Here is a 22,509-nt window from a genome sequence, read left to right as displayed (position 1 = left end):
TGCTAGTGGAAGGAGGGATGGATGTGGGGGCATCCCTGAAGGGCCCTGGGGCTCCCCTGAAGGTCCCTGGGGCTCCCCTGAGCTCCCTGATCTCATTGTCCTCTGAGGTCCCTTTTGCTCTGAATCTCCAACCCTGTATTTGGTGCAACAGGCAGGACAGGGTCACGAAGAGTCCCAAAGAGCTCACCTAATGCTGTCTCCTCCAATTCCCAACCCTGCCTTAGAAGCCAGGGCCAGAGGAGTAAATAGGGACAGGAGGGGCCAGTGGCTGACTTAGAGGGTGCATCAGACAAGCCACATCCGGGATGCTTCTGGCTTTGAAATCCCATCCTGGCCCGAGGCCAAACGGGGGCTCTGCAGAGCGCTGGGCCCTGGGGCTGCGTGGGCTTGATGACCAGCCTCTCTGCCAGTGACAGAGGGGATGTCATCAGTGCCTGCATCAGTTGTAGCAGAGGGAGATGCTATAGGGACACGCTGGCTGGGGAGAAGTGGCAGAGGATGAAGTCAATTTCACACTTTATTAGTCAGTCTGGGGCCAACTGAGGCCATCCTGAAACTGGGCTGAGGCCTCAACTCTCCCTCTTCCCTTTACCGGCAAGAAAGGCCTCTATTGCCTGAAATGCTTCTGTTGAAGGAGCAGTATTTTTTTATTTTTTCTATTCAAAATTGCACAGCATTCAAACAAGGAGTTGGGATCCCTTTATTCTGCAAGAGACTGTCTGCAAGGCTGAGAGCTGAACAAATCTAATACGTGTATACCAGCTGACAACTAGGGCAACTAGTTACATTTGAATCCGATAAACCATCAGTAATTTTTCAATACAAGCATATTTCATTGGAACATACTAAAGAGTATTTGAATATAGCATTGAATAAGATGGACAAAACCCCTGCCTTTGAGGTGCTTACTTTCTAATGGGGGAGTCAGGCAACAAACAAGCAAATAAACAAGAAAATAAGAGGGAGCGATACAGCCTATGACAGCAAGACAGGGTGAATGACAGAGGTCAGGGTGTGTGTGTTGGGGGGGGGGGGAGGTTGGGGTGTTGGAGTCTCCCTAGATGAAGTGAGTGGTCCATGAAGGCATCACTGAGAAGTTGACCTGAGAGGCAAGAAGCCAGCCTTGGGTAGATCTGGGGGAAGAACGCCCCAGGGAAGGGAAGGGCCAGTGCAAAGTCCCTGAGTCAGGAAGGAGCCTCCAGTCACCGAGGAACAGAAAGCAAGCCAGCAGAGGGAGGCAGGGCCCTCGCACAGGGCCTTTTAGGTTAGGGTGAGGAACTTGGGTTTTGTTCCATTTTCAACAGATGTGTGACATCCTCTACTTGACTTTTTCAAAGAGTCACTATGCTCTATGGAGAGTGGATTGAAGGTAAAGGACAAGGGCGGGAACTGAGAGAGACCATCGGAGGGCCCTGCAGGGGTCCACGTGAGAGATGCTACTGCTTTAATTACCTGGCATGGGGACGGTGGAAAGGGGGTACACATGGACCAGTTTGGGGAAGGTTTTGGGGACCTCACCAAATGATTAACTGTGAAGAGCTGAAAGGAAGAGAGGAATAGGAGTGAATCCCAGGTGTTTGGCAGGAGCAGCTGAGTGGATGGGGGCACCATTTACTGAGGGGCAGGCTGCGGGAAGAGTGGCTTTGGAGTGTGGCTGCAGGTTAGGTATTGGTGCTGCGTCTCTCAGGAGGCCAGACTCTTAGGGGAGTAAGAAACACAAATCGCATATCATTGTCCCAGTACAAACTACAGAAAGTAAATCTGGACCGCGTGTTTTGGGCTGATTCTCCCGTTGGGGGTGGGGATGTGGGGGACATGTGAATCCTAAGGGAATACCATCCCTTGGAATCTCTGACCTGGGAGGTGGCGAGGGGGGTGCTATGAGAGAGAAGGGGATGGATGTTGAAATTTTTCCAGTAGTTTGTATGTATATCAATTGTGTTTGTTTCTTATTTTACAGTTGGTGTTCTAACCTATGGTTTTGAGGAGGAGGGTTGCTTTTTGTTTTTTGGTTGGGGTAAGAGGGATGAAAAAGAGTGTGAGAAAAAAAAAACATTTAGACATTTTGGGGGAATAACTAGGGGAAGGCAGACCCACAAACACTGCTCTTATCAGGACATTTCTTGGGAGGATGAAGTAGTTCATAATGGCCGACTGGAGTCACCAGAGAGTATCTGAGGACGTGGTCACAGTGACAACCTTTGGCCTCTTATGACATCCACTTGTTTTCGGTTTTGAAAGAGCTCACCAAGTGAAGGGCTATTTTTCAGAGTCGGAGGTGGTGAAGGGTCAGGAACTCACAGACATTAGAGGAAAGGTCGAAGGCACAGGGAGTGTTAGCCCAGAGAAGGGACAACTTGGGGCAGGGTCACCGCCTGCGAAGTTGGGAAGGAGCCATGCCGGCTCGCAGGATCCAGGACCAATTGTTTATTAACACTCATACATCCCAGATGTTGTGCCAAATGCCTTTGTGCCTTATCCATTTCAACATCCCAACAACCCTTTGAGGTAGGGTTATTTCCTGGTTTACCCACAAAGAGGAAAGTGAGGTTTTAAAGAGATGAAGTAACTGGTTCAACAGGGTCACACAGCTGGTAAGTGTGGAGTCGGGATTTGAACTCAAGTACAGTGGTCCCTCTCTGTATCGTGGTGAACTTATGGCCTCACTGTATCACGCGATTTTTAAAAATATTATATTTAATTATTTATCATGGATTTTTCACTATATCGCGGGATTTTGCGGTACTGTATACATATGTTGTTAAAGTTATGTAGGTTTAAGAGTATAGAATATGTTTAAGAACATAAGTAGTGTTTATAAAAGTGTGGAAAAGGTTAATAAGGGAGTGGGAAAGGTTAATAAGGGACTGGGAACGTTTTATAAGTGTGTGGGAAGGGTTTATAAAGTCTTAATATATATATATATAAACACTAAAATAAATGTAAGGTTCCTACTTCGCAGATTTTCGCCTGTCGCGGGGGGGGGGGGGGGTCCTAGAAGATAATACCCGCGATAAGTGAGGGAATACTGTACCTTGCGATGTGAAGTCTGAGCTCCTGACCACCCCAGACCTTCTCCCAGGTTCAGCCCACCTCGCTCCCTAGGTTCAAACCTGTCCTCAAATGGGAGGATTTTAGGCAGAACCCCCAACCCCTGCCACGAAGACTCAATATGAAGTTCCTTGAGCTAAAAGGTGGACCCTAATCCTGTCTCCTGCCACGATCTCCATATCTTTAGTGGGTCTGATCCTATAGGCTCTGGGACCTGGTCCTCGAACCTCAACCCCAAGATTGGGACCCTACTGCACACTCTGTGACCTGGCCTTGATCTCTGTCCTGACTGGACACTAAGAGATACGTGTCATCAAGTGTCCCCTTGGGGCTCCAACTGCCCACTGGATAACTGCTGGCTCCCCTACATCCCTGGGGACTGTGCCCTGGGATCACCGTGCTCTCAGCCTCACAGCCCCTGCACCTGACTTGACCCTCTTTAGGACTGGCAGCAGAATTTGTGTCCCCAGCCCCAGTTCTGCCCCAAGGGAGAGGCCAAAACCTCAGTCCCAACTGCAACACCAGCTCATTCTGTGATATGGCTACAGCATGGGGTCCACTGCGGTGGCTGGCTGATGTAGAGATCAGTGTCTGCTTTTTCAGCTTTCAGCTCTTGAGAGCTTTCTATGTTCTGGGCGCTGGGTAAATCCTGTCAAGTGGATTGCCTCCTGTCATGCTCCAATGGGCGTGTAAGTAGAGAACAGAAACTAGTGAATGCTATCAATGCACTGGTCTTTCCCTAGGCCAAGTGCTCTGCTGATGTGCCCAGGAGCCCAAAGACCCCAGAATCAAGACAAGCAGCCTCTTCCCTGGCCAGAGCCCTACTCCCATGTCTCCTTTACCTGGGGCTCACTGCTCCCCATACCCAAGCCAGAGCCAGACACAGATGCTGCTGAGAACTATGGTGAGAAGAGATGACCCTCTCCCCCTGCCCAGAGCCTCGCTCTGCTCTGGCACAGCAGCCCCGGGACCTCCTTTGTGTCTGGGCCAAGACTAGGGGCAGCTCAGCAGACCCCCTCAGCCACTGGATCTGGAGTGTGACCCACTGTGGGCGGCTGAAGACACTCCCAAGAGTCCTAGGTGGGGGAAGCAGGATGGTCCCCTGACCCAGGGAATGTACAGCAGACCTGGTGATGGTCCAAGATTCCCTGAGGGTTGGGCAGCCTGAGGCGCAGAGGTACCTGGGAGCCCCATAGTTGCACTACCCAGTCCCATCCTGTACCCCCAGCTGCTGAGCAGCATGTCAGTCACTGGCCAGTCACAAAGAGAACCACTCTGTTCATTCTGAATGGAAGGAATTTACTACAGGGAGGAGGTTACACAAGAGACTGAAGATCTGAGCCCCAGGTGCTAACAACAGCAAAAAGGCATTCCAGTTCTCAGGCTGGAGGGACAACAATGGCAAAAATAGCCAGACCTGTCCAACAGGGCCTGAGACCTCAAGGAAGGGGCCATCCAGTGGGAACTAGAACCACAGAGAAGACCAGCCACAAGCAGAAATGCTGTCTGAAGCATAGAGGGAGAAATACCTTGGTTTCTCCCCGCCTCCTGCCTGTCAGTGCTTCCCATTGGCCAAACCCACCAGGAAACTAGAGGGGCAAAGGAGCCTGGGAAATGTAGTTCCCTGGAGTATAGAGCTGAGCAGGGCAGAGAATGACTGTGAGAGTAAATAAACAAATATCTGATCTCTGGAGATGTGAGATGCTCTGAAAGGGTGGCTGCAACTCCTACGCCCACCCTAGTCCAACCCTGCCTGGGGCTCAGGACTATCCCAAATGTGCACCACTGTTAAGAGCTCTTTCCACTCACAGGGCCCAAGGGTGCTCAAACACCTGGTGACAGGTAGATGGGCCCAAGGCAGGGAAGCCAGGGCCACCCTGGATGTCCTAGATACAAGGGGGCTGTCTGAGACCTCCGTGGTAACTGAACAGCAGTCATCGAGCTCATGACCCACCTGGTCCCCTCATTCTCCTCACTCCCTAGCAAGGAACCCAAGGTCCCAAAGCTGCTGAGTCCCTTGGGAACACCCCAGGAGGATACTGCTGGCTGCAAGGGTTCCAGAAGTTATCAGCGTGCCTGATTACTGTCCCACATCTCTGGGCGCAGCGAGCAGCACAAAGCCCTGTGGCTGGAGAGAGGCAGAATGCAGGTCGCTCACTTGCACCTGTGAGAATCGCCCTGGGTGGGAAACCTGCCCACCCTGGTCCTGCCGAGGAGGAAGAGTCTCAAGAGTGTCTCTGGAGTGTGACAGCCAAGTCCAGCCAGGCCCTCAGGGAGCCCAGATCAGGGCTTCATCTACACAGGGGAAAGGCCAGGCCTTGTCACCATCCCAGAGAAAGGCCCTGCAAACCTTTCTCCAAATGTCACGCCATCTCTTCTGAAGTCCCCCTAATAATGATAACTGTGTTTGTTGAGCACTAATGAGACAGATGCTGGCCAGATTTCATATCAGTATCTCATTTAATCCTCAAAAGACTCTTGTAAGGTGGGTACTATGGAGATCCTCATGGGTGAGCCAGAAAATATGGCATACGATCTAACGAAATCTTGAGGCAGCAACAAAGAATGGTAGCATGAAAGGAAACAGGGCTCCCCAGAGACCTAACGAAGGGAAACAAATGTCTCATGAGCAAAGTGGAGACACAGGAAGGCATTTCACAGGAAATATCAAGATATAAACTAATTCTTCAGAAGAGACCCTTCACCCAGGACAGTGAACCCACGCTAAGGCAGAAGATACAGAGGGGGACCTCTGTGGCCCACCCACTGTCCACACAGAAGACGTCACATCAAAAGATTCAAACAAACAAAACCGTGGTTTCTGGCTTCCCTTGAAAATTCAGTCTACCTGGCAGCACCGGGCCTTCATTCTGATGTGGCAACGTAGGCTGGAGCCAAGAAGCTGTTCTTTTAGATGGAGCGTGGATGCTGGGCTCCAGCACAGTCTGCACCACTCCCTAATGTCTTTCACCTGGGCCTTAGCCTGATTTGCACCACCTGCCCAGCACCAGTGGGCATTCCAGTTTGACTCCATGGGAGCCTCCAGAGCCTCCCCCAGCTGAATTGTAGAGCCCTGCTGCCCCCTGGTGGTCACAGCTCACATGCTCCTCCATCGCAAAGCTGTGATGCTGCTGGTGCTGATTTACATTTACTCCTCTCACCCACCCTGTGAGAACAGGAATTGTACCTATTTTACAGCTGAGAAAACAGAAAGGGTAAGTTCAGAAATTACCAGTAAGGAAACAGGTGATCCCAGGGGGAACACTTTGTAAAGTATATGATTGCCTAACCACTAGCTGTACACAAAATAATGTTCAATGTAAACTGTACTTGAAAAATATGTAAAGAAAGAAAAAGAAAACAGGTGAGCAAGGTCAGGTGAATGGATTATTCAGGATCCTAGCTCCTCATGATGTCCTCAGGAGCGGAAACCAGCTCTTTCCTTACCTAACCCTGTCCTGGGAGGATATTCAGTGTCTTCCCCGCCACCACAGACCCCACAATGACTCTTCCACCCCGGAAGTTAGGTCTCAGTGAAGAGAGTCAGGGGCACCTGCAGGTGAACCAGAACTCTACAATGAGTCCTTTGGGGACCGAGAGGGGAGGACAAGGGAGGCTGGGGGACCTCGCCATGCTTCTTCACGTGTGGATAAGTGCATTTGTTACTGGTCTGTGGTCAAGCAGGCCTTGGGCTCAGCTTTTCCAAAGTTCTGGGTACATTTCATGGCACTACACTGCCTCCCCAGGCCTGAGAAGGCCTCTTTCCCCTTTGGCTTTCCCCAATCCTACTTAGCCCTAACCCACTTCTCCAAGAAGCCTCCGTGACCACCTCAGCCCCCTCCGATCTCCCTCCTGTCTCCTGCCCTGTGGAGCCAGGTAAGGCTACCACGTCCCCATCCCCTCGGAGGTGCTTATCTGAGCAATATGTATAGAACATCTATTCTGTAAGGCATGTGACATGCTTAGGGAGATTTCAAGATGAACCGAAGCTTGCCCCCCACCCCTACCCATGGCGCCCAGAATAAAAAACAAGGCTCCTTACCATGCTGGCCTCTAAAACATCTTTCACTGCACCCACCGCCCCTACACACAGCCTGTGTTCTAGCTCCACAGCATTTCAGCTTCCTGACAAACGGTGCCAGCTCTTACCTCTGGGCCTTTGTACATACCCTCCCTCCCACCTTCACTCAACCCGTTACCAACCAGGCCTCAGCTTGGATATCACTTCTCTCAGGAAGCCTTCCTGAGCTGCCAAGTCTGAGCCAGGGCTGGACCTTCCCCTGGGCTCTGGTGGCACCTGTTATTGCCCTCCCCTAACACTTACCCTGTATGTAACTAACTATTGACTTGTCTGTCTCTCTCACCAGCCTGTGGGCTTTGGGAGGACAGGGCCCCCGTCTCTCTGACTCCTTGCTCTCTCCCCAGCTGCTAAGGCCAAAGGTGTGCTGCAGCTACTCCTTAAATGAACACATGAATGAATGAGGTGCCTTTTCTTGTGCATAGCAAGTGCCCAGTGAACAAATGCCACGCTGGGGCATCTGACTATCTAATAGTAAGAGTCACACACATTCTAGAGGCATTTTCGTCTTTGAAGTCCTTTATTCCCAGTAGTTCACATCAGTTATTCGCCAGGCTAGAGCTCATCATATTAACCAAGAATCCACTCATCTTTCCTTTGATGTTGTAATCTTGTCCTCACGTCCAGAACTGGGCTGGGGCCCAAAGGTTAAAGAGGTCTCACTCCACTGCAGGGAGCAAGGGACACCCTAGTGAATCAGTCTTCAACTCTTAGAAGTCTTGTTCAGTTCACAGGCAAATACCTGAGCAAGTTCAAGAGTGAAATTAACAAGACACAGTGCAATGGTTCTAGGCATTTGGGGAAAAAAAGGGCACATTATACAGATTCCCCTGGAGGAAATTCAGGCCATCCTCCATCTTCTCAGTATGCATTTTCTCACCCTTCAGTGACTTTTATTCTCATCCCCTGGTCTACGAGAAACCATAACCCATCTGCTACTGAATACATTTTTATTTTCCCTTCATGAGATCAATTTGGTTCCAAGTGTATTTCGGTGTTCTCCCTTGTGCCTGTAAGAACAACCAATTTTGTTCGGATCCCTTTTAATGGCACTTAATAAATATACATTCTGGGACCTGACAGAATAGGCTGTCCTATTTCAAACCACTTCTGAAGCTGCCTGTTCAAAATATCTAAGCCAGTACAAAGCTCAGAGGAGGTGTGTCCTAGCTTGCCGCTGTGGTCATGGCTGACCCCAGGTCTCTTTTGCCCACCACTGCATGTCTGGGGCAGAGGCCCCCAATCCTGGGAATACACTTAGCACCTGGAGAGCTTTCCGAGTTCCAGAGGCCCAGACCACTCCCCAGACCAGTCACATCAGAACCTCTGGGGCAGGGGAGGGTGGGAGGGCGGGGTCCTGGTGTCAGCCATAGCTGAAGGCTGCCCAGGTAATGGCAGGGAGCAGGCACATTGAGGAACCCTGAGCTAGGGTTCTAGCACACAGCAGGCATTCAGTAGGTACTGTGGAACCACAAATGGATTTCTTATTTGATCATCTGCTCCCCTATACTTCCTGTTTGTATCAGAAATCTGAGAAGAGAAAGGAAAATGAGTCAAGAGTATACTGGAAAGTGAATTGGGCTGGGAAAGGGATTGTGGGGACTAAGCTTCCCCTGCATTACATAATCTTCAGGCTTTCACAATCCCAGAGGAGGTGAGTTAGACCATCAGACATGGACATGTATATATATTTTTAAAAGCCCCCTAAAAACCGGAGCTAACAGTTATAGGCACTATAGTTATTATAACATAGAGATGTTCTTGAAAATAAGTCTTAGCTGACACCTGTTTTAACACACACTCTAACTTGGGTGGGTCCCAAATTTTGTCCCTTGTATTAAAAGATCATGCTGGGTCACCTCTTGTTCTCCTGTGAATCCTGCAATTTATCTTAGCCCGAAGTGACATCCTAGAGGTGATTCACACTGGCCGCACCCAAAATTGCCACAGTGGGTCAGTTTTTTATTGAGGAGTTTCCATTTCCAGGTTCTAGAAAGGGATGACAAGTTCAAATTTGGCTACCTAGAATGCAGTACTGAGAAGGAGCCTGCAGTAGATTCCACCATGGGCACAGGAAGGGATGGAGTGAATGCTGATGCTGGGGCCAACCTGAGACCTCTTCCAGCACAACCTGCTACCAACAGCAATTCACACCTACACACACTTCACAATTTTCCAGGAGCTTCCACATCCTTAGCCTTGTGTCACAGGTCCCACGGCCAACTGACGTTGTGTCTACTGTTGCCTCCAGGCCCTCAGTGGCCTCCTGAAACCACATGGGGTTCCCCTGGCTCCCCTTCTTCCAGAAACAGGAATCCAAGCCATTACCTAACCTCCCACCCACCAGGCCTGTACTCACTTGCTTCACAGTTTCCTTTGTCATTTGCTTGTCCCTTTGTCCCCCAGTTCAGAGAACACAGCAACAGTGTACAACTCCTTGGCAACAGCCTTACACACCCCACCTAACACACCCTCAAAATCTCCTCTTCCCTGGAACAGGCTCTGAATTTACCTACACACATTTCCAGACCTGTGGCTTGGTCACGCCCACTCCCAGGCCCAGGCAAGAGTCTCCTGGGAACCTCTCCACTGTCCGGACAAGCCCCACTCCCCGACTACAGAGGGCTCTCAGGGGGTCACTGCCCAGCATAACTCAGCTGCCAGCACAGAGAGGTGAAAGGAGATGGGTCAGCTAAGGTGCCTCCTGACACGACAGGTAGGAAGCCAATTGTCAGGCGAGGCAGGTCTGGGCTTCTCCAGGGCCCCTTCCTCCACCCACACAGCATACAGGTAACATTCTCGGTGGCCCACTCCATGGGCAGGCCCAGATGGGTGCACAGCTAAGACTGGCCATGAGCTACGGCAAATCCTTAACAACCTGGCCTACCATCCGGGATGCTGTGACTCCGGGTTGGAACAAGCTCTTTATGAAGACACCAGGAGCCATCCTGGTTGAAGCCTTTCATGCCCACCCACGCCAGGCATTCTGCAAGGCGTGCTCACCTCTTCTGGCTGCCTTCTGGGAGCCCTTCCCCCCACCCTGGACTGATCTCCTCTTCTACCCTGCTCCTCTTTGCTTCTCTTCCACCCCAGAGTCACAGGCTTTAACCCTCCCCATCCCTTGTCAACATGAGCTCCAAGGAGGGCACCCTAGGGGGGCAGATTCCAGCCGCATGGCGCCGGGCTCGGAGTCCTGGCCAGGAAGCTGGAAGGCACGTATCCCCGCTGTCCGTTCACCTCCACAAGGCTCCATTCCGGGTTCCCCTTCTTGTCCTGGGCCTCCAGGACAGTCACGGGCTGGCCTGCCTGCAGACTCACTTCATGGCTGCTTCTGGCCACAAAGGGGTAGGCTGCGACCACCTGGAATACAGGGCGAGCGGCACAGTGATGGCCCGACCCACCCCTGAGAGCTGCTGACCCTGATCCCTCCCGGCCAGTCAGTCACCGTCGCTGGACAGTCATGGCTCCCAAGCATCCCTCTGTGCTGAAGACATGGCTGCTTCTGCCACTTCCTCCGCGGACCCCCACCCCACGGCAGGCTCTGTGCAAGTGCTTTGCCTGGTTTTGATTTTCACAGTTCTATGATTCTATTTGCCCCATTTTTCAGATCCGGAAACAGAGACTCTGAGAAGTTAAGGAGCTTATTCATCACACAGGGGGTTTTTTAATGTGTTCACATGGTTGTGTAGCCATCACTACTGTCTAATTCCAGAACATCTTCATCCCCCCAAAAGCCCACACTCGTTACCAGTCACTTCCCATCCCTCCCTCCCTCATGCCCTGCCAACCACTGATCTTTCTGTCTCTGTGCATTTGCCTATTCCAACCATTCTATACAATACTCGGTCTTTTGTCTCTAACTACATGTGGTGGCATGTATCGGCGCTTCCTTTCTTGGGGTCCCACCCCGGCCAGGATACTGGTATGGCCACCAATCAAGGCCCCAGTCTCACAGGGTAATGCCTCCCACCCCCAGATCAGAGAAAATCAAAGCCCCACTCCAGGTGGCTATGGGAGGCAAGCCCCCATGCCACTCCCACACTCACCTGAGTCCTGGTTGGGACAGAGAGGACTCGGGCTGGGGTGGGCTCTCGTGTTAGATGTCGGGAGTCCTCGTGAGGCCGGGCCTGCTCCCTGAGCTTCTCCTCACTGGGGACGATGTGGTACAGCTCCAGTTTCCCAGCTGGAACATACCCTCGATGTCCTGCGGATATACAGACCCTGAGTCTGGCTACAGGCCCCCTTCTCCACCCCTTTTAGTGACAGAGGAAATCACCACCATGCATGGGGGCCAATGTCTCCAACACAGCTCCTTGGCACTAAGGGGGGGCCTGCGAAGGACATCTAGGAACCTCACAGCCCCCCCCCCCCCCGCACTCACTGTCTCTTCCTTCTGCTTGCACACCCCCGATGACAGAGAGCTCATTCCCTACTGAGGCAGCCCACTTGGTTTTGAACAGCTCTGAGAGAGAAGTGCTTCCTCGGTCTGAGATGAAAACTGCTTTCCTTGGTGCTGGCACCACGGGTCCTCTTCCCCTGAAGTGGCGGCCCTGAGCAAGGCTGCTTCCTGACCCAGCACAGCCTTTCCCATGGGAAATTGTTTTTCTCTTCTTCAAGTTTCCCCCGTTCCTTCTCAGGGAGCGGCTACTCCAGAGCTGTTCTGGCTGCTGCCATTGAGTGGCCACCACTTCCTGAGAGCATGCCAGGTGCCAGACTGGCTTTATCCGGTCTTCACATCAACTCTCCATTGCACTGCTGGGCCTACTGAGCTCGGAGAGGCTCCGCCACTTCTCCAAGATCAGGCAGCTAAGTGGCGGAGTTGGGACCCACACCCAGTGCTTGTGGCCCCGGACACCTTGCTTTAATCCCCATTCAGCTGTTTTCAACTTGAGAAAGAGACTAACTACCCTTTCGTGATTTCTACTGGATTCATACCGTTTTCTTAATGTTTTCATAGACTCACTTTTCAAAACTTAGTCTTGCACTATACAATAATATGAATAAAATCATGGGTTTATGTTCTAGCTATGTTTTCTCTAATATCTTTAAGTAACAATTATAAACTGTCTGATGGGGGAACAACTCTCTATTGATCTCCTCCCGATAATTCTGTGTAACCCTCATCCTGTGGGCCTCATCCTGTCTTCTTTGTAAGACATTCCACTGGTCCATCTCCTCCTGGGTTCAAGGTGCCACTTGCCTCCTGCCTGGTTACACTGGGGCACCCAGACCTGAGCACCACACCCCAAGGGCATGACCAGTGCAGAGGGGACCAGACAACACCTCCCTCATTCTGGACATCAGACGTCTGTCCACATAGCTGGGATCCAAGCATCCCTTCTCTGCCTATCTCCATCTCTCAGGCTGGTGCTGATGTTCTGCCCACCCCAACGGTCTGTGAGGTCCCCAAGGCAGGGTCCTTGTCTTCCTTGCACAGCACCCTGCACACAGTAGGTGCTCGGTAACAGATGTTGCAATGAAAGATTAAAATCCTCTTTTTGGCATTTCATGCACCACACTGAGCTGGCTGTGCCCCAAACCCTGCGTTTTCACCTGGGCTCCTTCCCACCTTGGATTTGCACAACCAGACTCTGGCCCACACAGGCACCTGTGTTTCCCCAGTGGTCCTGTTGGGTGGTTTTCCCAGAGGGAGTAGAAGGGCCCATGAAGTCCTACCTACCCCCAGTGTCCACCAGCCAGCGGCTGCTATTGCCTTTGGTGTCCTTGTTTTGAAGGAGGGCCACAATTTGGCCCCGTGGCAATGTCAGGTCCAGAGTCCCAGCCCCGCTGATGTTACTTGTCACCTGGTACAGCTTTCCTGGGCCATACTTGCTCAAGAGAGCCTGCACCTGGCGTTCAGCCCCAGGGAGGAGTGGCTGGGGAGAGGAGGGACACAGACAGGTTAGGGCATCAAAACTGGGGCCAACATCTGCCCAGCAGTCCCGACTAACAGACCGCTGGACCAGATGAGAAACACGTGCAATTAGTATCCATGAGCATCGCAGTTAATTCTCTAAAATTCCTCCCGGGTCCAGACTTCTGGGGTTTTCTAAAATTCTAATTCAGGTTCTGAAATTGCTCAGTTATAAAACTCCAGGGTTGGGCTCTAAATTCTACCTGTAGCACCAAGCTGAGTTGACCCCCACGGAGATGGTTCTTGCACGGGCCTTTCAATCCCATTAGATTGTGAGTTTCGCATCAGCTCCAGGCCTTCCTCATCAGGCAGCTCGGCCAGCACAGGGCAGACACAGGTAGATCTCCCACGTGTGGGAGTGGGGAAATGCTATCCTGTGAGTTTTCGGTTCACAAGTATTGGGTTTATTACCTACTGTTAACCAGGCACGGTAAGCCTTGTGAATGGCGTAGAAGAAACACAGAGAGAGCTTGGCTCTGGTGGAAACTGCCACCTGGCTGGGGAGAATGAGTCAGCTCGACCAAAAATCTCCTGGCAAGACCTTTGTTTTTTCATTCACTGCTTCCAACAAAAGTACCAACAAGAAGGGACTAAGGGGTGAATGTCCCCCTTTTATAAAACAAAGAAGAAACTTAAAATGTTGACTACAGATTTACTATGTGTTCTCTCTCTCTCCACACACACACATGCACACACCTATGTATGTATGTATTTATATACACCGTGTTTATGCAGTTAATGTGGTTAGCTATTTCTGGGTCGGGAGGTGTTGGGTGCAAGGAGATAGACAGGGGTGCCCTTCAGGGATATTGGGCACAGACTCTCCCGTTACCCATACTGCAATGGATTCCCCAAGTCAGGATCAGGAACCAGGAGGACCTAATGTTCCAAACACACCACAAAATGGAAGCGTAGAGATGCGGCAGCTTTCCTTCAGACCAATGGTGTTAATGTGAGTATAAAAGCCAGCGGTGTAGCCAATATTTGCCTTCTTTCTCAAGCCTGTAGCCCCTACCTGGTGCAGAGGACGGCAGCATTCCCTGGATGGGCCATCTCACTTCTGTGGGTTCTGTACCCTCAGCCAAATAAGTCAGGAGTTTACAGGAGGTGTGGGGGGGGGTGTGCGGAGAAGAGGGGGCTCTTCTCTTCCTACCGATTAATCCCAACATGCACTGGGATTATTATGTTTCCATTTGTTCCTTCTTTTTGTCTTTCTGAGTCTTCTCCTTTTTGTGCAATCAGCATGGATTGCTTTTGCAATCAGAAAACTGCTGTTTTGTCATAAGTAAAAAGAGAGGGGAGGTTCTCGTGACTCATTTGAGTGTTTGTTCTGTTCTTCCTTTTTGGAACACTTCCTCTTCCCAGGCGGCGGTGCCCTGTCACACCCCCCATGAGACCTCTGCTGGGCAGCCTTCCTGTGTTGGGGGGGTGGGGTGGGGGGATGCGAGACACAGCTGTGGTCCGAGGAGCGTCATCCCCAGCTTGTCTCTCTGTGTCTCTGGGCCCCATTCCTCCTGCTGGGGAACCTTGGGGCTGTCTCCTGACCTTTCATTTCACATCTCACATGTGATTAAAGACACAGTTTCCATTTTCTCAAACCATGAGAGCCCCCTTTCCCTTCAGCTACTTCAGTTACTTTTAAAACATCCACTACCTAGGTACATTCTTCAGGTAAACTGACTGGAAGGTACCCTTTCCTTATATATTAGAGAAACATACTTCACCAAAAAAAGCACTTGGCCATCCAAAGTTTTGTAAACTATTATGGAGCTGAAATATTGTCTTTTACAATAAAAAACTCCTTAGCATACAAACTTCTTTATAAAATAAGTAGGTCACAGGGATGTAATGTACAGCACTGGCAATATACTCAATAACATCGCAGGAACTTTGTATGGTGACACATGGTCTCATCACAGTGATTATGTAACTCCTAAGGTACATAAATGTCAAATATACCTAAAACTAATATAATATTGTATGCCAACTGTACTATAATTTTAAAGAAATTCCATAGTGAAAAGAAAATTTAAGTGCGTTCTTAGTCAAACTTCACTCATCCTGAATGCTGGTATTTGAAGCAGCTACTGTGAGAAGATGAGGAAACAGTAAATTTTGATGGAAAATCTGAAGAAGTTCCAGGTTTTTAGATGTTAAATGCCACTTGCTCATTATAAGGCCTCATTTCACTCAATATTAAAATGTTTGAGTTTTCTTATTCTTGACCCAAGAGTTCTGTTCTGTTCTGATGCTTATTGGCCATGAAGAGCATACATGTATGAAGAGCATACATGTATGAAGAGTATGGTGGTGTGAATCCAACTCACCAGTTCTCAGAGAGAAATGAGAGAAGGACAGGGATAATGTTTCCACGGTAACAGGAAACACTAAAAGTAGAAAAGGGAGAAGAAATAGGGGTTGAGCCCCACCCCAGGGGCAGGTGAAGGAGGGTCACTTACTTGCATAGTGGGAGGCGGCAGGACCTTCTCAAAGTTCTCTTGAAAGCAGCGAAGCTGGTGCGCAGTCTGGCCTAGAGCGTCCTCCACCAGTTTCCTGAAGGCTGGCTCAGAGAGGTGGTGGTGGGGTAGCTGGGTAGGGACAGATACCGTCAGCCCACACATAAACCCTAGACGAGTTAAGATGGGTCTTTTGGTCCTGCACAGCTGCCGTTTTTGTCTGCCTACTGCCCCACTTTCCTTTGAATACACGTCCTTCTACGGGGTCCTGTAAAATTGCAGAATTGCCCATCACAGTGCTGTAAGCCACAGAACTGGCAGTCATGGCATCCCTTCTCCTGGCCACCATGATCGGTCCAAGGATTGGACAATGGACCTGAGCAGGGCCAATCGGAATGCTGCCATGAGATTTAGGACATGAAGGGTGGGGATGAGAGGGTGGTTCCACCTTTGGATTCTGAGATGTAAAGGTAAGTGCTTGGAGTTGCTGGGAGCCATCTCTCCCACCACGCAGAGAAAGGCCTGCCAGCAAGCCGACCCAGAGGCAATAACAGCTGGGGATCGAGTGCAAGTCTAGCCCTGGCAACACTGTTTGTAACGAATGCAGCCAGGCCTCAGGCTTCTCCTGCTCCCTCATCAGACAGCTTAGGGCTGAGTGAGACCCCGGAGCTAACAGAGATGCGTCCTCTCCGCTTGTCGTCAAACTCACTGCTCTTGGTTCTGATTTAGGCCTCCTCTCACCCTCCCCAGACAAACTGAGGTTCTACCATGCAGGTCTTGCCCAGGCTCCACAGGATGAGTCCAGGGCAATGGGCCATGAGACAGAGACAAGGATGTTGGCAGCAATCACTGGCAGGCCCTAACCAGCCAAGAATGCCCTCTTTCCACTTTTATGAAGCTGACCTCCCCTACTGTCATCAGTAACACTCCCCAGCCCCTCATAGCCCAGCCTAAATACAAGGGGGTTCAGCAGCCCTGGAGAGAACGCTAGAGTATGTGGGAGGAAAATGAAAAGATCATCTAATCAGATTTGCCCTTGGCCTTCAGGAAAGAGAAGTACTTCTTCCTGCAGTTGGCTCAGGCCTAATTCAATTCAAAGAAGAAAAGCCCATAGTCCCCCCCACAATGAAGAGAAATGGCTTCATCTGTCACCCCAGCAGAAGGCAGGCTCTGAAAAGTGCTTAGCAGAAGCACATCCTAAGGGCTACTGGAGTATAGAGGATGGGGAGATGGGGTCTACCACCTGGGGGATGGGGATTCTGAGAACTTCATGGACATGTGTCACATATTTGGGGAGTTCCTACCACATGCCAGATATCATGAAAGGCAAGGGGGATGATACGGAGGAGCACCCAGACCGAGGAAGGAGTGTGTGCAAATGGACCAGAAGTGATGTACTGGAAGTGGGGGTTACAGTTATAGAGAGAGGGGCTATGGGCTGGAAAGATACTGGAGGGGGAAACTTTTAGAGGAATTTTCATGCAATGAACTAGATGGGGAGAGCTGAGTTGCGGAACAGGAAGCACAAGGATGCAGCCTATGGTATGTGGAGTACTGACCCTGCTTCCAGACTTGGATCCACAGGCCATTCAGCTCTGATGTTAACATCAGGGAGAGATCTGGAAGCAGTAGAGGATTCTTTCCTATATCAACCTCAGTTTTCAAACTTCCAAAATCACTGTTTGTACTTGGAGGTTTATCCAACCCTCTCTTCGACCTATTCATGCTTTCAACAGACTGCTCCTTTTATAGGCTATTGAGTGTTCGGTCCAGAGCCCAGGCTCTGGAGTTGCACTGTCAGGGGTCATATCCCACCATTAGCTGTGTGGCCTTGGGCAAATTGCTTAACCTCTCTGTGCCTCAGCACCCTTCTGAATACGGATAATAATAAAACTTTCTTTATAGGTTATTTCAGGAGTGAGATCATGGACAGAAGGTGCTCCAGATAGGTACATAGTAAGCACTCCTGAGAAGGTGGCTGCTAGAAGTAGTGGTAATAACAGGAACACCAACTGGACACATTTACTCCTGACTGTGTAGAACGGTCCTTGTCTCTGCCACCGACATCCAATCCGCCTCTGGGAACAGCTCCCAGGCCTGCCATTTTCCCAGCAGAGCCTCCTCTGCTTCTGAGTTCCAGAGCCTGGGAACGACCTGAAGTTCCAGTTCTATCCTTGCTTTCAGGTCTGGCTCTACTAATGGAAGGATAACAGAAGGTCCCCACAGCCTCCTCCTAAGTAAGCATAGCCTGTTTGGAAGACCCAACCTCCCTCCCGGCCCCTGCAAAAGAAGCCAAGGGGTTGCAAGTTCTGGCTATTCCCCAGAGGCACCCAGGCCCAGAGGTCTCACCTGGGCCAAGCTGCCCTCTGCCCTCTGCAACACTTGCTTTGCCAGGTCCCTCTGGAGAGTCATGAATGTGCGCAGGATCTGGCCCAGCCACTGCATGGCCAGCTGGTTAAACTGCGGGAGCTCAGCCACCAGCAGGGAATTGAGCGCCTGGTACGTGTGCCGGGTCTCCTCCTCCGCGTAGGTCACGCTGCCCACCTCCAGCAGCTTCTCCTCCAGCCGCTCAAAGTCCAGTAGTTTGTCCAGACGCTTCTTGATCAGGTTCTGAGGGCCGACCAGGGCTTTGGCCAGGTTGCACAGCGGTCGCCACACCAGGCCTTCCAGCCGCTGCTTCTGTGGGGAGAGGTGAGCTTGGGGTTCCAGGGAAGAGATGGCAGCAAGTGGCACTGGGAAAGGGGGCTTTGAAGGTAGACAGGTCTGGGCTCCAGTCCTACCCCCACTGACCAGATGGGACCTCTAGTATGTTATCTAAGCTTTCTGGGCCTCAATGTGCCCATCTGAAAAATAGGGAGCATGCGCGTAATGAGATTAGCAGAACTCCTGGAACAGAATAGGTATTCAACATGTCACTTTTAATATCTTTAGCGACCACAGATCTTAAAAAAGATTTTGTATAGAGTGGTGGTCAAAGCATAGACTTTAGGGCTCAGATTCAAGCTTGCCACTGACTGTCTGAATAACACGGGTGGTCACCCCTCTGTGCCTCAGCTCTCATGTGCAGAATGGGGCTATTAATAGAATCTACCCTGTAAGCTGTGTTGTGAGGATTAAATGAGATGAAGACTGTGTAGGGCTTAGCTCAATGTCTGGCGGACAGTAAGGCTCAATAAACATTAGCTGGGGCTATATTTATCAGTAAAACACACTAATAATAATCTGTGCCTGCTGACTACCCAGGGTGGTTATGGATATTACAACTGTTGAAGGGCCTGGTGTCTAAATACTACCCTTATAGGTTCTGTCACCTACCCAACAAAGAAAGAAGGAGAAATTTCACTCACAAACTCAGGGAAGACCTGGAGCTGAAGGTCTCTTGCCAGGTTGCAATACTGCCCCACAGTCTGCTCGGGAATGTCCAGATCATATTCCTGTGGCCGGAAGTGGAGGAAAGCCTGGACCAGGGAAAATGAAAGACATAAAATCATGGTCTGTCACAGCCACCTCGCCTCTGCATCCCATCTGCACATCCCCTGTGACAGGGAAGCACACAGCCTATTCTATTCTTGGACAACTTGGTTGATTAGAATGTTCTTCCTAGACTAAGCCAACATCTGTCTCCCTATTCCAGCACTTCCAAACTGCACACATCTGCATACCTCCCTTGTGATGTTGTTCCCATGCCCACATTCCACGTGTTCTATTACTTTTCTTTAAATCAACTAAGCATTCCTATTTAAGTCAATATGCTTATTTAAAAAACACCCTATGACACTACCATAAAGGGAAAACGAGTAATAATTGCCATAAATAGGCATGCAAGAATAACAGCTACAAAAACAAAGTTATTAAGTTCTGTCTGGATGTCACTGCCTGCTGATGGCTCCCAGGCCAAGACTGGCTCTGCCTGTGTTCAAGACATGCCAGCAAAAGAGGCTTTTCCTGGCCTCAGAGGATTAACAGAGGGAATGACGTTGTCCCTGTGGGATTCCATGTCAACACTGTAGCTGTCACATAAGTCCTGCATTGAGGGAAACGCAGCCTGAAAGCTTCCAAATATCCATCCTCCTTTGCAAAGCCAGATGTGTCTCTCAGGTGCCTCTGGGTTCTCTCCCTCCAGGCCCTGAGCATTTTCCCCTTCCACCTCCTTCTGCTGCTCAGATGCTTCCATTGGGGGGCCCAGGAAGAAGCAGGGCCAAGCAGGGACATCTGCCCACCCAGAGGAGCGTGACACGGCCACCTCCCGCCTTGTACACACTTCCAATAACACCACCCCAAGTCCTATTATCCAAACGGACCATTATCATGTGACTGAGCTGGTTTGCGCAAATGGACACAACTGGGAACAAAACCACGTAAAAGGGACACAGCGGATGGAATGAGTCAGCGTCGATGACAAGAAGGAGGGGGGATTGTTGGCACAAGGAAAGTGACAAGCTAGATGGGAATACAACCTGCTGTTCCTGTGGGCTGAATTCAGCTTATAGAAATATATTTCCTTGGAACTGAATAACATTTAAATTTTTATTTAATTAGTTGCTCACATGGACCCATCCTGAGCTTTCCCTAAAAGGCTGGATTTCCAGTTTTCTTTTCTTCCTTAAAGTCAGAACTGGCTGCACTAGGCCCATAGCAACAACTCTCCCGAGTCAAGTAATAACTGCCCCTTTAGATTTTACTTACTCATTAGTGCATTCATTTGTTCAAATTCAAAATATTACCACATATTGACTTAACTACCAAAAAAGTCTCACAAACAGACACTAGGCTTTATACACGTGCACACTTCACTCAGTGCTTGGCCCCTTTAAGTGCCTGAGTTTGTCACCCCTACTCTGGGTGACAGTCTGACAGGGTCCTTCTAAGGGCTCTGACCCCAATCCCTGAGAGCTCAGTGGGCTCAGAAGCTGCCCAGCCCAACGAATGCTTGCCCATGGGTCCTTATCCAGTCCCATGATGACCTCTTCCAGTGGTGCCTGCAGCTGGTCCCTTTGCCAGCTTATCAGATGGGCCCGCACGCCTCCTGCCCAGGGAACCCAACCAGCCCCACCTATTATTAACTGCAGAATCCTCACCTCCATATTGTCCAGGTAAGCAGCGATGTTGTTCTTCAGTTCAGTCACACACAGCGACACCCAGTGGAACCTCTCTTCCAAGTCATCAAATTCCTTGTCTTCTGTCTGAGAGTCAAATTATGCTTGTGAGGGCCGAGAATATCCACGTGGGGGCAGTGTACACCACATACCTGCACCCCCAAGTCTGCGCTGAGGACCACCTTTCCACAGACCTGCCCATCAGAGCCAGTTCCTCCAGCCCCCTGGCTGAGTTGGGCAGTTTGAGGCAGTGAGTGCAGCTTAGTGGTTTTGTATTCAGACCACAGAATCAAACACAGGAGCACATGAGTCCTGGTTCACTTGCTTCCAAGTTACGTGACCTTGGGCATGTGTTTTACCCTCTCTGAGTCTCTCATATGCAAAATTGGGGGATGGGTAGGGGAGGTGATAGGAACACCTACTTCATTGTGTGGATCAAGTTATGACTGGTCCTATGCCCGGACCCAGAGATTAGCTCTCCTATCTGAGTCCAGAGGTCCCAGAGAGACACCAGCACCAGGAGCAGTGGAGAAAGCCCTACTCAGGCTCCTCAGAATCAAGTGGGGTGCCAATGCTGCCTATAGCCGGCTGTCAGTACTGGGAAGTCACCTCCCTCCCTTGGCCGCAGCGTTCTCATCTCTGAGAGCAGTCTAAGCCCCTGCCTCACCCACCACACAGCCTTGCTTGTCCCTGGGGATGGCTGGGCTGTGACCCTTCCTCCTGCCATGCTCACCCTGAGCACGAGCCCCGCCTCCTGCTTCAGCAGCTGGCCCAGCCGCGTGGTCTTCTTGGAGATGGTGTGCGTGTTGATGCGGGCCAGCCGATCCCGGAGGGTGAGCTGCTCCACCTTGGTGTACTTGGAGGCTGCATGACAAGGGGTGGGGGGGGAGCATGTGGGGAAGGAAGCTGACCTGGAGAAGCCAGCATCTCACCCACCTGGCTGGACACCCGAGTGGGCCCTCTTCTCAAACAAGAGGGTCACACCCATTAGAATGGTGGTGAGTCAGGAAAGACAAGCACAGGCTGAGCCCTCACCCTGAGGTGTGAGCCCTGGCTGAACAGCCTGCTTGACTTGGGCAATTGCCACATCGTGGGTCTCAGTTTCCTTATCTGTAAATGAGGCCAGCCAGCTCACGGGGTGGCTGGGAGGATCACATAAGATGATGGGTCTGAATCTACTTTCTAAAAAATGACCCAAGTGAGAGGTGATTTGCCTGAGGTTCCTCAGTTGCTGTTAGCCTGGTCAAACTGGGACCAGACTTGGCCACTCCTGGCTCAGGGCTTTCTATTGACTGCCTGACCCCAGGACTGAGTGCAAAACCTGGCTCTGTCCCTTCCCAGCTCTGTGACCTGGAGCAAATGACTAAAGCTCTGTTTACCCAACTGTGAAACAGAACTAACAGTGCCAACCTCAGAGGGACATGGTAAGGATTAAACAAGATAAAAAAAAAAAAAAAAAAAAAACTTGTCATAGCCCTTAGTAAACATGAGCTAAATGATAATTTAATTTTACTGTCTCAGTTGTGTAAATAAGTTTCTCTCTCCTTGGGACACTGCTTCATTTTTCAAACCTTTCTGTTTAACAACCTGAGAGGCAGGATCCCCACTTACCCCCCCTTCCCTGCCCTGTGTATACACAGCCCTTTCCCTTTGCCCCCACCCCCACTCGAGTATTCATTTCTCCTCCAAAGGCTAGCAGTCATGTGGTTTGAATGGTGATCTTATTTTAGTTCAAGCATGGGTGCCACAGCGATTGGTCCAAAGAAGGGTACATAAGCCAGGCCTAAGCCAATCAGCTCATGGCACGCCCCTAACCAATGTGCAGGGTAAGCACATGACCCAAGTGGGTCCTGCCAGAGTGAAGCTCCAGTTTAATTTGCATGGCTAAGAGGAGAAAGGCCCTGCCTTATCTTG

At 50.6% G+C, this 22,509-nt stretch overlaps 1 protein-coding gene across 3 annotated transcripts in view; it reads right to left on the bottom strand.

Annotated features, from left to right (window-relative positions):
- Window positions 1–7,630: 7,630 nt before the first annotated feature.
- The window catches only part of ARHGEF37 (Rho guanine nucleotide exchange factor 37), a 38,462-nt gene continuing 23,583 nt past the window's right edge, over window positions 7,631–22,509 (bottom strand). For all 3 annotated transcript variants that reach the window (XM_090288385.1, XM_090288387.1, XM_090288386.1), the window contains exons 6-13: window positions 21,329–21,459; window positions 20,578–20,682; window positions 18,847–18,957; window positions 17,849–18,178; window positions 15,503–15,631; window positions 12,810–13,005; window positions 11,176–11,333; window positions 7,631–10,489 (exon numbers count right to left, since the gene is read on the bottom strand). In XM_090288385.1, coding sequence (XP_090144511.1) covers window positions 10,280–10,489; window positions 11,176–11,333; window positions 12,810–13,005; window positions 15,503–15,631; window positions 17,849–18,178; window positions 18,847–18,957; window positions 20,578–20,682; window positions 21,329–21,459 — 1,370 coding nt within the window. In that variant the 3' untranslated portion in view covers window positions 7,631–10,279. The remainder of the gene's footprint in view (window positions 10,490–11,175; window positions 11,334–12,809; window positions 13,006–15,502; window positions 15,632–17,848; window positions 18,179–18,846; window positions 18,958–20,577; window positions 20,683–21,328; window positions 21,460–22,509) is intronic.

The sequence above is a fragment of the Furipterus horrens genome, unplaced genomic scaffold (assembly GCF_987537825.1).
Source record: "Furipterus horrens unplaced genomic scaffold, mFurHor1.1.pri manual_scaffold_10, whole genome shotgun sequence".
Classification (NCBI taxonomy): Eukaryota; Metazoa; Chordata; class Mammalia; order Chiroptera; family Furipteridae; genus Furipterus; species Furipterus horrens.
The sequence above is the reverse complement of the archived record's forward strand: the minus strand, read 5'-3'. Positions and strand labels throughout refer to the sequence as shown.